The 17,664-nt window shown below is 42.1% G+C and overlaps 1 protein-coding gene across 1 annotated transcript in view; it reads right to left on the bottom strand.

Moving 5' to 3' along the window:
* Positions 1 to 17,432, bottom strand: part of B3GLCT (beta 3-glucosyltransferase) — an 81,024-nt gene extending 63,592 nt beyond the window's left edge. The window contains exons 1-3 of the mRNA XM_056858459.1: positions 17,349 to 17,432; positions 5,691 to 5,752; positions 2,066 to 2,105 (exon numbers count right to left, since the gene is read on the bottom strand). Coding sequence (XP_056714437.1) covers positions 2,066 to 2,105; positions 5,691 to 5,752; positions 17,349 to 17,430 — 184 coding nt within the window. The 5' untranslated portion in view covers positions 17,431 to 17,432. The remainder of the gene's footprint in view (positions 1 to 2,065; positions 2,106 to 5,690; positions 5,753 to 17,348) is intronic.
* Positions 17,433 to 17,664: the final 232 nt, after the last annotated feature.

The raw sequence follows: 17,664 nt of genomic DNA, 5'->3' as shown, positions 1-17,664 counted from the left end.
GTGGTCAACCATGTATCTTTGAATTTGGCTGAATACGTTCACTAATTAGCCACAAAGATTTCAATGAACAGACATATACAATCTGATGTGGAAGATAAGTCAATAAAAGTATAGACATTTGACACAAGGAAAAATATTTCAAAAACTATTCAATATTGGGACTACAGCAATTACCCTTTGACCTCAAGTGAACAGTTGTCACCCGATAAAGAGATTTCTATGGATTATTCATTAAGCCCTGGTACAAACGTATCCAAATTTGTCTCGCAGATACAAAAACCATTCACACAGAGTTCCTATAATTTCTGACCATTCTGATGTTCCACAAAGCATCCATATTGCAATCTATTAGCATGTTTTACAGTGACTCCACTTCACAGGTAGCCGGTATCAGTAATGTTCACATACCCCGTAGTTTGTAATTATGTTAAGTAAAATGCACTGAAATCTCTGTTGCTGAAAACTGGTTTAGTGATACATATATTATTTATTGCATCAGCTGGTTGTTAGCTCTGCCTTTTACCACAGAGGTCTTAAAGTCAATACAGCCGCAGCTGGTATCTTATAAAGAGTTCACTTTGTATCTATATTGCTTAAGCTGCCTTAACATTACGTAAATAAGGAACTTTCTTCTTGTTCAGTTTTTGATTTGAAGCCTTTTTTCCCTTAAGCATAGATTGCTCCTTCTGTGAAACTGAACAAAGAGTAGAACAGTACCTTCAGGGGCTATGTGGCGGGGGGGGGGGGAGAGAGAGAGACGGACAACTAGGACTGCAATCCTAAACAGATCTACTCAGAATCTCACTCAGATCTATGCAATGGCGCTTTCTCCTAAGAATGTGTTCTGCGGATTACACTGTTAAAGCAGTTTTTGGATAGATACAATGAATTTCAGATAGTCTGTAGGTTTGTCCTCCTGATGCTCATCACTTAACTTTAATCATTTTGAATTTCATCAGTACTAATAAAAAAATCAAGCTTGCAATACTGAAATTATTACATCTGTAGCTTCCTCCACCAGACAGACACAAGAGTGGGAAACTTGACTACATAAATGCGGCAAAATTCTTTGCCGCATCAGTTCTTCTCAACTAACAGAAACACTTAGTTTTACCAATTAACAAGAATTTTTCTGATTGCTAGTTTACAGTTTCAGGATTGCTGCTGTGCACAAGATATTCAAGACGAATTGAGGAAATCAATATAGATACAAAGAATTCAAACCAGCAATCTCGAACCAAAGTACGGTTATTCCAAGTGCTATAAATATGTTGCAGGGGTACTGCTAGATTTCTTATTTATTTTATGCTTATAGCGCCAAAGCTATTCTTTACTTTTAAATAACTGGTAAACCCAATTAAGTATGTTTCCTGTAAACTCAAACATAAAATGTAAAATCATTTAGCTGTCTAAAGTTTACAACAGGCTTGCAAAATGCTATATTTGAAATGTTTGCTGTGTTTTTCGTTCATGTCAATACTCACTGTAATGAACAAACTAGCACATGCTAAAATCCACTGACAATCTTATGATCAAAGGAGGTGCCAAAGACTGGTTAACTGTGAGCTCTGCAAATACAATTTATGGGGCTGAGCATCTGAATAGATTAATTTGAGAGCTTACTATCCTGCTTATTAAATATTCTGACATCAACTATGTACTGCATGGTATAATTTTGCTGAGTCACATTTACAAACATATTTATAACCATGTAGCTATGATAATCCCATAAAGGCAAGATGTGGATGTCAATGCACCTTGCCAAATGGGAATTTAAAAGAAGCCTTTACCACGATTAGCAGGTCTTTAACCAGATTGATGACAATTAAATGTAACAGAAGTACAGGGGAACACAGGAACCTTGTATAGGAGGAGGGGAGTAGGAGTGCATGATCCTGGGGTGAGATCCCTGCAGCACAGTTAGCTGTTAAATCTCAGGATAATGTGACAGTGTATTCATTTTGCACGATTTGCAGTGCAATCCTAAAAGTGTTTCTCTGTTTAGAATTGCACAGACTATCTACAAGAAATATGACAGACTGAGTTGCCAGAAAAGCTTACTTACCCTTGCTTACTTTATGCGAGTTTCCATTTTTTTCAGATGTCTGCATTAAGAAACCAAACACCATATGACAATGCAAACCATTTTACATGAGCAAGCATAGCTAAAATCACTGAATCAAACGCTATAGATTTAGCAAAATTTAAGACACTAAGCAGCCATAACTAGTACAGAAATATTTTTTCTGCTTTCAAAGACAAAAAAAGTATTCAGCTGTGCAGAACATTTCATACATTTAAAGTGCATCACATTATTCTCAGCAATCCTCACAAAAGAGGTAGGCCAGTACTGGTATCCCAAGCTGCAACTGAGCGAATGGAAGGTTAGAAGAGTTGGTTTTTATATGCCGACTTTCTCTACCACTTAAGGAAGAATCAAACACTTTCCCTTCCTCTCCCCACAACAGACACCCTGTGAGGTAGGTGGGGCTGAGAGAGCTCAAAGAGAGCTGTGACTAGCCCAAGGTCACCCAGCTGGTTTCATGTATAGGAGTGGGGAAACAAATCCAGTTCACCAGATTAGCCTCTGTCGCTCATGTAGGGGAGTGGGTAATCAAATCAGGTTCTCCAGATCAGACTCCACCGCTCCAATCCACTACACCATGCTGGCTACCTAAGGTTACTAAATACTTTCATCCCTAAACTGAGACTTGAATCAGATACCTTCCTGGTCACATTTTTAGCTGCTAGACTGCATGATCTTTCAGCTTAACTGAGCTAATGTTAATTTGTTTTTGCTCGTTAGATACTTTAAGTGGAGGAAATTCATTATTTGAATCAATTTCACTATTTCAAATTTCTTTGTTGTAATTGGTTTGGATTAAATACCAAAAGGCCACACAAAATCAATTAATAAACATGGAAAGAACACCTCACTGAACTGCCAAATTGATATGTGATCTACAGTAAAATATTTATGTGAGCATTAATCTTAGGAAAAAAGCCTCAAATCCAAATTAAATGGCAGTCTAAATACAAAAAGGTTGCTTCAGATGCTGAAATAAAGCCCAGTAATTCCATGTTATTCTCCTATATTTGTGTTGGAAATTAAGCTTTTTACTTAAGAACAGAGTTCATGGTACCATCACCCAGGAAACGTAAATTCTAATAATATCTTTGCTGCTATTCAGCCCCTTTACCTGCAGAAGTAGGCACACTGGGATTGCCTGTAAACTGTGGTGACAAAACGACTAGATATGTCAAATGCACAAATTAGGAAGAAGCACTACTTAAATTCCAAACATTTAAGGAATCCTAATGGAGCAACTGTCCTGATCATGATGGCCCAGGCTAGCCTGATCTTGTCAGATCTCAGAAGCTAAGCACAGTCAGCCCTGGTTAGTATTTGGATGGGAGACCACCAAGGAATACCAGGGTTGCTGTGCAGAGGAAGGCACTGGCAAACCACCTCTGTTAGTCTCTTGCCATGAAAACCCCAAAAGGGGTCGCCATAAGCCCGCTGCGACTTGAAGGCACTTTACACACACAATGGAGCAACTGGTCCAGCCCTTCTCTTAAGTAAATTCTATATGTACCCTAATATCTTCACATGCTGTCTAACGTTCCATTGGAAGAAAGTGTCATAGTACTAAAAACCAGCAGAGGTGATACGTTTGTGCCAAAAAGGGATACTACATAACAGTAGAACTGGAAGGTAAATCTTACTGCACCCTTATCTGGACACTCTCGGTTTAAACAGCTTTAAGTGAACTGAAACCAGATTAAAGCATTTTTCCCCATCACAATCAACTCTAAAAGGAATCCTGGTTGTACATGCTAAACTCTTTAAAGATGAACTGGAACATATGAACAATATACTGGTGAAGCTTTCAGTGAAACCTGACTGCTAACCTTACACTTTTAAATCACTTGGGGAAGGAAAGCTGGACCATTTCATGCAGACTGGAGTTCTGACACCTGTTTCTCAAAACAGGTAACACTTGTTCTACCTGTGATTAAAATTAATGGCACAGTTCACTTTGAGTTTAGGTTTCCAAGCAATTATAAATACAGTTATTTTTACCTCCAAATCGAGGCTGAGCTTTCACAGCTCAAATATCTTACTAACAATACACACATATATTATAACAGAAAACCCTTTGGCATTACTTCTACATCTGCTGTGTTTCAAAAAGCCATGGATGAGATCCTGATTGAACTCCGTATCCAGTGATATTTAGATTATACCCTTGTTATAGGAAAAGACAAAGAGAAGAATCTTCAGAATCTGGACACTGTCTTAGACTAGCATGCCAGAGCAAATGTGAATTCTTTAACTCCTCAGTTAACTACCTGGACCATATTATTGATGTTACTGGTGTAATGAACTCATCTGACAAAGTGAATGTGATCCTTCAAACACCTACAATGAATCAAAGCTGTGCTCCTTCTTACAACGGCTTATCTCTTATGGTAAATTATTACCAAAGCTATCTACTGTGTTAATATGCTTATATGAATTGCTCTAAGCAAGGCAACATGGAAATGGACCCAAGAGTATCTGAGAAAGCAAAAAAATGTTTGACAGAAAGTGTAGTTTGCACTCATTTCTCTTCTTTTGCAACAGCCCTGTGATGCCTCTCCATATGGAATAGATGCAGTTCTCTTCAACTCCCTCTCCCCATGGAATGAGAAACCAATTGCTTTTGCTTCCTACATACTCAATTCTGCTGAAAGGCATTATCTATAAGGCACTGTTTCCTACTTTCAATACCCCTTGGGGCTTGAATACTTTTGGGACTATCTTCTTGCATATGTATATTCTGCTCATTCAGGAAATTGTGTGTCAACTTGCTCATTGGGGGTTACTGCACTTGTATTCCCAGCAATGTATTAAGAGTTTGAAAACATTATAAAAAATACTGTTCACACTTTGTTTGGCCCCTTTAGCTGTGAAGACGTTTTCCAACCATTTATAAGCCGTGGTATCCAAAAACCCTTTTAAAGCAATGTTTTTTTAATAACATTTTCAAACTCTTAATACATCGCTGGGAATACAAAGTGCGGTAACCCCCATTGTGTTTAAATCAGAGGGGATGTGAAGCAGATCTTTTCGGTTATGGCACCCATTGAATGGAATTCTCTTGGGAGACTGGCCTTGCCCCTTCTGTTCAGATTGTGCCAAAGACACAAACACAAGTTTAGTTCCACTTATTTAGCAGAGATTGGAAAGAAATGGGAAAACGTTACATGGTGACTAAACTATAAATCTGGAATGTGAAAGCCTGGATGGAAGATTACTAAACAGAATGAAGACTCATTCTTACATTACAGAAGCAATATTCTTCCTACTCCAACATACCCAGCTCTGGGAAATATAACCACCCATTTGTCTCTCTTATGTGACTTTAACATTACCAGAGTAGTCAGGAATGGAGCCATGGGGGAAAGGCAACAAAACTACTCCTGAAATTTAAGAAAGGTTAGCTGTACTACAATTGAAGATTTTAAAAAAGGAATATAAAAAAGCTTACAAAACCAAACAAATAGGACATAATCCACCAAGCAGAGCTGCTACACATCTCACTTTCATTTCAAGAAGGACTGTGTGCAACAAGACTTGGAATTTATGGACTAACTCAGCTTCAGGGATGCCAGTGTCTTCTGGGAGAGGAAAGAGAATGTAGTACCTGAGATACCAGAATCTTGCTCTGATCCTTTAATTCTTCAGCAGCAATATTTAAAGCCAAAGCTGGAAATAGGAAGGGAAAAAAGTTATCCATATTTTTTCTCAAAGAAGCATCTCAGTTTCAAATTCGACAAATCTACAACAAAATAGTATTTAAAAAACAATACACATAATGGTATGCCTTAAATGCACCGAATGTCTGCAATGGCAGTGCCGCTATTAGACAATTCTGCTGTTTCAATAATAATATCATTTTCTGTAGTCTGACAATTTTACTCTCATGCTTCTCTGGACAGAAAATGATTCTTTGATGTGAAGCCAATTTATTTTGGCTTCAAGTCAAAACAAATCCCATAAAAATAACATCTGGCCACTCCAGCACTTTGGCTTACTTAACAATGTGCTAGCACATTGGAGACCCGAGTTTCTCTTTACCCTTAGGTTAAACTTGTTATTATTAGAGAAGACTTCCTTAGAATCCAGGGTGAAGAGGAGTTCATGGTTTGCTGAAACAGTGCCAGGAACTGGCATGAGGCTCATTTTGACTTGAAGAAAGCTGCCATTCTTCTGGGCTGCAAATTATGAACAGCAACACAAGTGCCACTAACTCATCAAGGTCATTGATAATGTGGAAAATCATCAGAAACTGGATTTCAAAATATATATTGTTTCATAAGTATATTGAAAATAGGTTTATTGTCTTGCCAGAATGATACCTTATTTGGGAACTGGAGGTGAGGAGATGTGGTACATCCTCAGTTATAAGAGTACTGCATATGCTTGGAAATTATGCCAGGAATAACTAAGGGATGGGTTTTGGCTCCTTTCTCAAGACAAAAGAAGAAATGCATGCAAGATGGCTGACTTGAAGTAAAAGGCTGGAACAGTCTTGATCTGGGAACTCTATATAAAAATGTAAGATCAACTAATCTAGACCAAGTCCGTTTAGTTCAGATTCTTGTTTCCACAAAGGCCTACAGTCTTCCTCACTATGAGCCCAGCATTTGGCCTTTTAAAGCCATCTCTGCCAGTGGCCATCCAGCACATCCACAGCAACAAATCTTTTATGAACTATGTGTTGTGTGAAATAGAAATATTTTGCTCTTTCAGAACCAATCAATGTCATTGTGCCACAAAAGAGTAAAAATCTGTACCCATTCTGTCCTTACCATGTATAATTTTATAAGCCTTTATACTTTGCATACACTTTAGCCTACTGAACTGAGCAATCCTGGAGGGGAGGCAGAGCTGCTGAGGAGGAGGCGTGATCCCTACGCTGGTGTAAGTGCCTCTTGCGCTGACTAAGTGGGCATGGATGCTGGCGCAAGGGCACTTACATTGGTGCAAGGGTGTTATGTAGTAGCACAAGGCTCAGGTGCTGGCACTGCCTCATTGGCAGCGTTTTTCCAGTGCAAGTCCTCAAGCCAGTGTTGATGGGGGCGTTCCTGGTGGTGGAGCTGACATTAGTCAGCTCCCAAAACCCTTTCAGCCCAGGAGCGCCTCTTTCTGCAGGCGACAAGTTAAGCCTGCAAAAAGGTAGCCTAGCCCCATGGAACTCTATGGGGAGTTCCATGGGGTTTTCCTCAAAAGTGCCTTTTTTGGCTTGCTGCAAGCCACTATGGAGGCGGCACAGCTGCACCTTCCCCAGGCACCCTCCAATTACCCCCCTTCAGGAGTACTTTGCCCCAATAATTTTAGTTCTTTCCTATAACTATTCTGAGTTGTTTTAATTTCCGTTCTCTACCTTTGCAAGTTGGGGATACTGAGATATTAAATACATGGCCAGCATTCTATAAATGTTTAGTAATAACTTATTTATTTAGATGTTGAAATTAATGATGTGGTTAGCTGCCACAGACCCATTTTGCTAGTGGAGGTGTTCTGCTCCTTCAGCTCTTCTGAACATCTTGCACCAGCGGAAATCTCCTTCCCCCAGAAGAAAGTACCTTTGCTAGTAGATTGGATCCACAGGATCCAAACCATGGGAATCCCATTTGAAGGAATGGATACAACAGCAATACTAATCTGAACAACAAAAAATGGAAAGGGAAAATCTGCTGTAGTGAGTCTTACTTGCAACCAAGCATAAAATGGCAGTCTTTACATAAGTTAAATTTTATATAATTTATATAAGTTAAATTGGCACCCTTAAGTTACTCCATGTCTTTACTTAATGTACTACATTTTTCTGGCACATGAGTGAAATTGTAAATGCTTTCTCTTTTCTTAAATAAAGACTATAAAATTATATATAAATATGGATCACAATATAACTTATATGAAATATCAAAAGAATTCTGTTATCCCTTTTCTACAGGCAAATCTATCACAAATCAATCTCCATCTCAGCAAACACAAATACAAAATCATCTTTGCCAAACAAGAAATTCCATATAAAAGATTCACGATACTTACATCCCACATGTGCATCCTTTAAATGGAAGCCAAATTAGCTACCTAGCAATTGTTCCACACTGAAGCCACCATTACTACTGAAAACTAATGTCAAATTCATACCAAATAAAATAAGGCGACATTAGTAATTAATTCCTACTCTTCTCCAGAAGCTGTACAAAACAGATACCTACCCTCAGAACAGCAAATAGAATCTGTAGTCTTAAAGAGCCTCCTACATGTCTCTTGAGGAAATTATTCAGTATAAAAAATCTAGTATTTAAAATCTAATAATATCTCATTCTCATATATGCCAAATTATGCTTAAATGGGACAAAAAAGTAATGTAGATAATAGAGGCATAGAAACAAAGCTCAAGAAAAAACATGGAAAGTCTCCATATCCTGTAAATTACCAACAAACTACACTTTTATACCACCTAGTATATCTTCTTGAAATAATAGTTTGGAATCAAGGACTGCAATTCTGTATACACATACAGAATTGTGTAAACATTCTTGCAACTGGGAAGCAAGAATTTTAATTCCGTTTTGAGTGCCACAGAAGAAATACTTGGCATATGCAAACCGCAAGCCGATACTATGTCCTTTGTTTTCAGAACTGCAATTTCAAGGTCAACCCATAAATTGTGCTCTAAAACATTTCTGAGCAAAACTTTGTATTAACCTAGAAAATAATATAAAACTTCTATAAAAACATGGGATTCACAGTGCTTGGATTTTTACATGCAGGTGAGAGACCATATGAGGAGATGGGAACTTTAATATGCGACCAAGAATAAAGTACTGCCTGTTTCATAGTAAATTTTGAATATCTCATGCAGCATACAGCATCTTCAGTTTATAAAATATTAATACACAATCCTGAAACAAATCAGGGATTACAGAGCGAGCCTGGATAAGAGGCCAGCTGTTATATAATTCCAACACTATAGCTGAAATCTTAGAAGGAATTATTTACAATCCCACACCTGAGAGCCAGTGTGGTATAGTGGTTAAGAGCGGTGGTTTGGAGTGGTGGACAAACGGGTTTGATTGCCCACTCCTCCACATGAAGCCAGCTGGGTGACCGTGGGCTACTCACAGCTCTCTTAGAGCTCTCTCAGTCCCACCTAACTCACAAAGTGTCTGTTGTGGGGAGGGGAAGGGAAGGTTATTGTAAGCCGGTATGATTCTCCCTTAAGTGGTAGAGAAAGTCAGCATATAAAAACTAACTCTTCTTCTTCTAACAGTCATTTCTGTATGGCCAAAAATACATGGGCCCCATTTTCCATGTTTAATCTGGCATTTCTTTTTTAACTTCCTTTTACTATAAGCCTAGAGCAAGGGTGTCAAGGATAAGGCCTTTTGAGAGCTGTTATCTGGCCCTTGAGCCACGACGAGGCAGCTTCCCTCCTGATTCTGGGCTGCGGGGGCCTTCCGATCCACATCACTTGCCGGCTGGAACCTCCACGTGGGGGTCCAAGCCCACAGGCAGTGGGGATTGGAAGGTGGGGGCTCCAGCCTAGCGTGCAAATCACCCTTCCCTGCCACCCCAAAGATGGGGACTGCTGGAGAGGGTGATGTGCGTGCTGGGCTCTAGCCCAGCACTTGGATCGCCCTTCTCTGCTGTCCTAAAGTTGGCGACTGCTGGGGAGGCCAACATACGCGCTGGGCTCGCCAGCTGAGTCAGCCACCCCTGCTCCCGATCTGGGCTAGCAAGCCTGCTGTAGGCTGGTACACATGGCCCTCCTGCTTCCAATCTAGGCTGGCAAGCCCCCTGCAGGATCTCCAACTAAGGCAGACACCCCCCACTCTAAGTCCTGGTCTGGTAAGCCTGCTGTGGGCTGGTACACATGGTCCAGCCCAACTAAATGATATTTATATCATATCTGGCCCTCGTAACAAATGAGTTCGACACCCCTGACCTAGAGTAATTCTCACACTTGCTGTTCCCATGGTTGGGTTCATCATGTTTTGTCTAAATGATTGTATTATTTTTCTGCTTCCCTTTGCTCATTTCAGTTCCTTTCTCATACAATTCTGTTGAGTTTAGTAAATATCCGCTTTCAACAGCAACGTATAGGAACGCAGGGGGTACTATATGAAGAAGGAGAAAGAGAAGGAGAAGAGTTGGTTTTTATAGGCCGACTTTCTCTACCACTTAAGGGAGACTCAAACCGGCTTACAATCACCTTCCCTCCCCATCCCCGCAACCCTGTGAGGTAGGTGGGGCTGAGAGAGCTCTAACAGAGCTGTAACTTGCCCAAGGCCACCCAGCTGGCTTCGTGTGGAGGAGTGGGGAATCAAACCTTCTCCAGATCGGACTCCACCGTTCCAACCATCGCTCTTAACCACTACACCACGCTGGCTCAACAACAAAATAAAAAAATAACAACAAATAAAAATCACAAGTCTTTTTTTATATATATTTACTTCAGTTATACACCACCTCTCTCTCTTCAATGGGACTAACATTCTCTTTTCCACCATTTTACTCTCACAAAAACAACCCTGTGAGTCAGGTTTGGCTGAGAGTGTGCGATTGGCCCAAAGTCACCCAGCAAGCAGTCGGGATTCAAACCTGGGTCTTCCAGATCCTAGTCCGACACTCTAACCATTATACCATGCTGGCTTTCATATAATGAATTAGATCAAAGTTTCAGCCCATACAAATTTACTTTTAGATTTGAAGAACTAAAACAGCCCAAGATGATTTTTCAAATATTCATGTAAGTCATAAATGGCATTATTATTAAGTATAAATTGTATTATTTCCAGCAGTGTTAGCCTGTAGCGACAAAATAATGTGTTCAGTGGCACCTTGAAGAAAAAAAATTATTCCAGCATAAGCTTTTGTGAGTCAGAATTCACTTGTGTATTGCCATAATAAAGGATCTCATATTTCTGCTGTCATTTAAACAACAGATGTTCTTTAATTTAAGCTTCAGTGACATTATTAGTATTGTTATACACAATAGAGACCTTGAATCTTAATACATACTTCAAGGCTAGCTTGAAAAAAATATCAGTTGGAGTTTTTCTCTTCTTAACCCCTGTTTTTTATGGTAGAGAGGTATTGTAGATTTTATCAGTGTGCTGACAAACCCTAACTGATTTGATCCAGCACAGACCAAAATAGCTATCTTTTTTTTCCTATGTGAAAAAATTCTCAACTCTTGCTAAATCGCACCAGCTATTCCAATACTACTTCCATAAAAATGAGGCTGAAGGTAAAGGGAGGCTCGTACTACAGATGTGCTGCATTTTAATCTCGGTCCTTACTTGTGATGTCTGTTTCCCCAGATAACAGAAACAGAAATAAAAGTCAAAAGAAGAGATCAAACCTGAGAAAAATTCACCGTTTTCCCAATAATACTTTTTGCCCATGCACTGCCAGTATGAGATTTTTTCCTCCCATTTTTAATGTTTAAGCTATTTTCAATAAAAGAACTGGGTTGGGGAAAGCCACTAGATTACTGAAAGGGAAATGAAAACCCTTTTTCAATGTTCAGCAAGTAAAAACCGTTTTAAAGTGCTATCTTGTAAGTGCCAGCAGAAGGCTATTATGAAGCCTTATTCTGCAACAATAGCAGAAAGCTTCTTTTGAAACTAATTTTTTTTTTAAAAAACCTGCTGCAATATCATTGAAGTATTTTTAAAAGCTTTCAATAACCTTCCTATTTTGAGACTCTATAAGGATAGCATTATGAGTACATATCCTGCTGAAGCTCACAGCACATTCCCAAAAGAGCCTCCCATTGTCACTGTCAAATTGTCTCTAACTACTTTCCCTGGTTAGATTTAACAACTTAGCAGAACTGCGAGCCCTTGGATCACTGACCAGTATACCAATATCTGAACTACTAAAGCCCATAAAATCAGATTTCTTAAATTCCAGTTCAGATACACTATGCTTTCAAGGAAATACAATGCCACCTCATCAACCAAAGTAGCTGACTGATTACCTTTCCTATTAGGTTTAAACATTCATCTTCAGCAACTGTAAAATAGGAAGCAGTCATCTGTCCTTTCAAAAGCAGTGAAATGTCACAAATGACAAAAAGGCTCATTTATTTGGTGGGCTCATGTGCCACTGTTTGGTCCCAAACTGGGCCCCAATGCGGCTCAGAGTAATAACAAAAACACCTAAAATATGCAAAAGATCTTAAAACTGACAGAAGGTCCATTAAAAGAAATGGCCCAGTCAATGATAATTCAGTTAGTCCACCAGTTCAAAGCCCTTCTAGGCAAAAAAAGTCTTCCAGTTTCTCCAGATGGCCTATAAAGACAGCACCAACCTCACCTCTTAAAGATTACTAATATAGGCATGTTGCCACAGCATGTATTCAGATCACCACATTCTTTGTCACTTGGGCTAGATCAATCATTTGTTATCGTGACAGCCTGCAAGGTAATGTTGGATATGAAGAGGCCCTGGTTCTCTCTACTGAAAATCCTGCTTGAACAGACTTTTAAAATGAATTATCCCACCGATATCACCCATTACTACCTCTCTAAAACTTGTGATGTGACTCTCAAACTGCTGACAAATGAATCAAGGAAAAACCACTATTTCTGTCAACATTCCACAGCTTATCAATAGTATCCACATTAAAGCCTTCACTTTATTTAACTTGCTGGGGATCTTTTAAAACGAAGTCGGCTATACTACACTTCCAATATAGTGCGGATAACTGTAAGAAAAAAACAACTGTTAAGTGACAATCAACTGTTAGGTGATCACCCTTTCCCTAAAGACAGACTCAAAAAAATACCTAGGAGGAACACGTGGTATGCTTCTGATGTTCTCAAAAGAGAGATTTTCAGGAACGCAAGAAAAAAGTCCAAAGACCTGTGGTGCTGCCTTCACAGAACCAATCAAGCCAACACAAGACGGAAAACAAATCTTACTTCTTCTTGTGTCACACTGAAAGGGAGGCTGCCAAAAGGACATTATAGAGTAGCTTACAACTCCCTTAGTATCTGCCTGTCCTTTGAGAGGCCAATCGCATACTATGGCCATACAACTGTGCATCTTAAACTGTAACAAGCACCCTCACCCCAGGAGGAGCTAAAAGAAGAGTTTCAACCCACCCCGCCAAATATGGTGCACCCAGCATTTCTCCAAGTGTCAGATACATGTACTCAAAGCAATTGATACACACACAAACCACATGGTAACTCTGGAATTTCCCACATACATCTGAGTTTAGCATCGGGCTATATAACATGAGCAGAATGAGTAAAGTCCAAAAAGTATGACTGTGATGGGGGGGGAGGACCCTCTTCACCATTTGGTGCCTCCACCTTGAGATGTCCATGCCCCCATTACAGATGGGCACCCCAATCCTGGGGGGTGGGATTGAGCTGCACCTGGGGACGGCGCAGCCACGCCGTCTCCAGAGCGGCTTGCTGCCCAGCACAGCAAGCTGAAAATAGAATTTAGAAAGAACACCCCGTGGAACTCTCCATAGAGTTCCATGGGGCTACACCTGCCTTTTTGATGACGCAACTTCACTCCTGCAAAAGGGGGCATTCATGGCCCAAAAGGGCTTTGGGAACTAACGTCAGATCCACTCCCGGGAACGCCCCCATTGGCGCTGGCATGAGGCCTTGCACAGGAAAAACATCTTACCACCAGTACTTCTGCTGCTTGACGTAAGGCAGGGTTCCCCAAAGTTGTGTCCACAGTCACCCGCCGACACCTTTCTTGGTGCACACCAAGTATTTTCAGGAAGTGGGCAGGGCCAAGTGGGTTTTTTGCCCAGCAAGGCTTCTAATTGGATGTGTAGATTTTTTAAAATGTTGCTTTGGTGGCAGCTGCCACCACAGCCCAAGAATCTTCACTGTGTGACTGAACTAAGCTGCGGCAGCAAATTTTGTGGCTGGCTCTGCCTCCTGCAGCAGCCATTTTGTGGCTATACCCATTATGCTATGTCACAGTTCCAAAAGTGCCCACAGGCTCAGATAGATTGGGGACCCCTGATGTAAGTTATCCATACAAGACACCCCATAATGGCGGACAAAGGGCAACCACTTAAAAGAAAAAAAAACTTGAAGCTTTGCATGCCTCCCTCTCTCTTTTTTCTTCTGGTCTTCTTGAATATGGGACTATGCTTCTTCCCTACATTTGGAGTGTCTTTCTCGGCTTAAGGCAACCCAATATAGCAAAATTTGAGAACACCTGCAATAGAGAATTTCTTCATCCGCATACAATTTCCATCCCTGTAACAAGTCGGGCTAATTGTAACTGTATTGTATTTATTCCAATTTATCATTTCTTTACTGTTCCCCACAACTGACATTTTGATTCATACAAAAGCAATCACTGTAGATTACTTGGTACTTATCATTTAACAAAAGGCCCAGTTCCACCTGCCTGTCCAGTATTATATTTCTTTCATAATCTACACTGGCAGCACCTCAAACCTATTACTTGACACATTTTCACAATTTACTGTTGCTGTTACTCAGACTGCTCAGGATCTCTGATATAGAGGAAGCCAGGAGCAGTAAAGCAGCAAAGTAAATCAGGGAGTTTTTTACAGTACATTTTTCATATCAACTCTCCTGACTGCTGTTGTAAGTAACAGCAACAGCCTGTGACTTAGCCAAGCAAGAATTGCTTGTTTCATAACTGAGTTGAGAGAATTAAGTTCCAGAACCTAAATATTATGTCATGATATTCCTGTACGTTTAAATGCCATAGAGTAATAATATGGTGAATCTCTCCGCTTAACCTACCTGGGGGAGAAATAATCAATTGATGTCATATTTTAATACTATCATTTTCACATCAGCACTTAGAACAAGAGGCAACCCTTATGCTCCTGAAGCAGGCACACAGTCCTTATATTAATTTCTACAAATGCCAGTGTTTTGAGCCCAGTGACTCTAAACCACAAATGGGTTTTTCTTGGGCAAATAACAGCCCTGCCCCTTTTGCTGCAGATCTTACAGTGGGCTTCTGTACTACAGCAGCTACCATGCATGCTTTTGTTAACACACCTGAGTTTACATTAAAACAAGCCAATGCAGGGGAAAGAAGAAAATACCAGTAGGATCTATATGTTCACTAGATATTTGATACAACACAGTCGAAACTAATGTTGTGATGGAGGTAATAATTCCTCCTCCTAGCAATTAACGTGGGCTACAAATTCTACTGTTTCAAAAATGAAATCTGTAGTCTGTTTTGTTTAATATAGAATACATCAATTCATAATGAAAACAGTGAGAGGAAAAATTAGTCTTTTTGACAGTTGGAATCTAGAGTCAAAATGTCTAGCTAGCTACACCCCTTCTGCAAACATTTTCAGTGGCAAGTATTAGAGATGGGGCACTCTGAAGGTTACAGAGAGGGGGAGGGCCAGCACCCATCCACAGACCCACAAAGCACAGAGCCAACACAGTTCAAGTATTATTACTCTGCTGTACAAATAACCCAAACATGCCTGTGGCAAGACCGTTTGGAGTGCTTCAGTAAATAGAGCCATTTTGCTGCGCTCATTTGGACATTTCTTCCTTTTCTGCCAGCAGCTCCCTAGGAATCTGGGATAATGTTTAAATGACCCACATGAGAACTGCTGACCTGGACCCCTCTGTGTAGGCGTGTTCTTAATGTTACCAAACTCAGACTACTGACCCCCTCTTACAACATCCTGCCATGCTCAGAATTAGAAAGAGGGACTTTTCCTCCAGCAGTGGTTAAGAGCGGTGGATTCTAATCTGGTGAAATGGGTTGGTTTCCCCACTCCTACAGATAAAGCCTGCTGGGGTGACCTTGGGCTAGTCACAGTTCTCTCCGAACTCTCTCTGCCCCACCTACCTCACAAGGTATCTGTTGTGGGGAGGGGAAGGGAAGGCAATTGTAAGCCGCTTTGATTCTTCCTTAAGTGGTAGAGAAAGTCGGCATATAAAAACCAATTCTTCTTCTCCTAATCTTCCTATTACACTCCTGGTGTAGTGTGGTTCCTAGAGAACTCGGTCAGTTTGAACAAACTTTACCGTTGCACTGGGCCTGGACATTGTGGGGCAAAAGGGGCTGATCTCCTGTCAAGTGGCATCTACAAGAACAAGCATACCCTTGAAATGACCTTAAGCAGATGATGACATGGAAGGCATCTTGGCCATCTTCTGGCCCTGGAGTAAGGGTCACCGAGTTAGTTGTGGGGGGAGGTAGTTGTGAATTTCCTGCATTTTTCAGGGGATTGGACTAGATGACCCTGGTGGTCCCTTCCAATTCTATGATTCTACGAAAAGGTCTAGAGGAGGAAAACTACGCCGTTCCATAAGAACATAAGAAAAGCCATGCTGGACCAGACCAAGGCCCAGTCTGTTCACACAGCAGCCAACCAGGCGCCTCTAGGAAGCCCACAAGCAAGACCGCAGCGGCAGCATCCTGCCTGTCTACCACAGCACCTAATATAACAGGCATGCTCCTCTGATCCTTGGGAGAGAATAGGTTTGCAGCTAACGAGAGCCTGGAGGCACCCTTATTTATGTTAAGGCACATGAAGCTGCCTTATACTGAATCAGACCCCTGAATCAGACCCCTGGTCCAGCCAAGTCAGTCTTGCCTACTCAGACCGGCAGCAGCTCTCCAGGATCTCAGGCAGGGGTCTATTCACACCACCTGCTTGACTTGTCCCTTTAACTGGAGATGCCGGGGACTGAACCTGGGACCTTCTGCGTGCCAAGCAGAGGCTCTACCGCTGAGCCACGGCCCCTCCCCTGACACCGAAACTGTCCCGGACCTCTAAAGCCGCCGCAATATATTCGCCCCCCTGTAAGCCTCCCCACCCTTTTATTCTCCCTTTAGAAAAAGCCGCCGCCGCCGCCCAACAGCTGAGCTTCCCCTCTCCTCCCAGCCACCCCCCCCCCACACACACACTCACTCTCTCTCGCCTCAACGAACAAGAGTTTTAAACCCTGAGGGGAGGAAAAACACAGTCGGACAGCGGAGAGAAGCCGCCGCTTCCCACATTTCGGGCGGAGGGGAAGCGACTTCCTCCGCGCCCGCCCCCATCCCGCCAACAAACTTCAAGGGAAAGGGGGAGCGGGCGAGGGGGAGAAGCTCCCTCCGCATCCGGTTCCCCTCACGGGCAGGCAGAGGGCAGCCCGGCTACCGCGGCTCTTCGACGCCGCTTCATTGACTCTCTCTTGCCTCCCCCCCCTTCCAGGGACTCCTCCTCCTCCTCCTCTTCTTCCCCTCCTCCCCAGCGCGGCAAAATGTTCCCTCCACCCCCCTTTCGGCCACTCACCCCGGGTGAAGAGCGACAAGAGGAGGCAGGCGGCCGCGGCGGGGGGCGTCACGAGGCAGCCGCGCTCCCCTCGGCGCGGCATTTTGGCAGCGCACTCGCCCGCTGTGAGGAGGAGGAGGAGGAGGAGGAGGAGAGGGGCCGGCTCGTCCTCGCCCGCTCTCCCGCCTTCTGCTCCGGGAGCGCCGGCGCCGCCGACTCCCGAGCGGCCTCAGGAGGGCTCCGCCGCCCAGCCGAACCGGGCGCCCGGGAAAGCCTGAGAGGAAGCGAGGGAAGCGCGCGTCCGGAGGCAACGGCGCCATCTGGCGTTGAGAAAGAG

This window comes from Euleptes europaea, chromosome 12 (genome assembly GCF_029931775.1).
Source record: "Euleptes europaea isolate rEulEur1 chromosome 12, rEulEur1.hap1, whole genome shotgun sequence".
Classification (NCBI taxonomy): domain Eukaryota; kingdom Metazoa; phylum Chordata; class Lepidosauria; order Squamata; family Sphaerodactylidae; genus Euleptes; species Euleptes europaea.
This window is presented reverse-complemented; position numbering and strand designations above follow the sequence as displayed.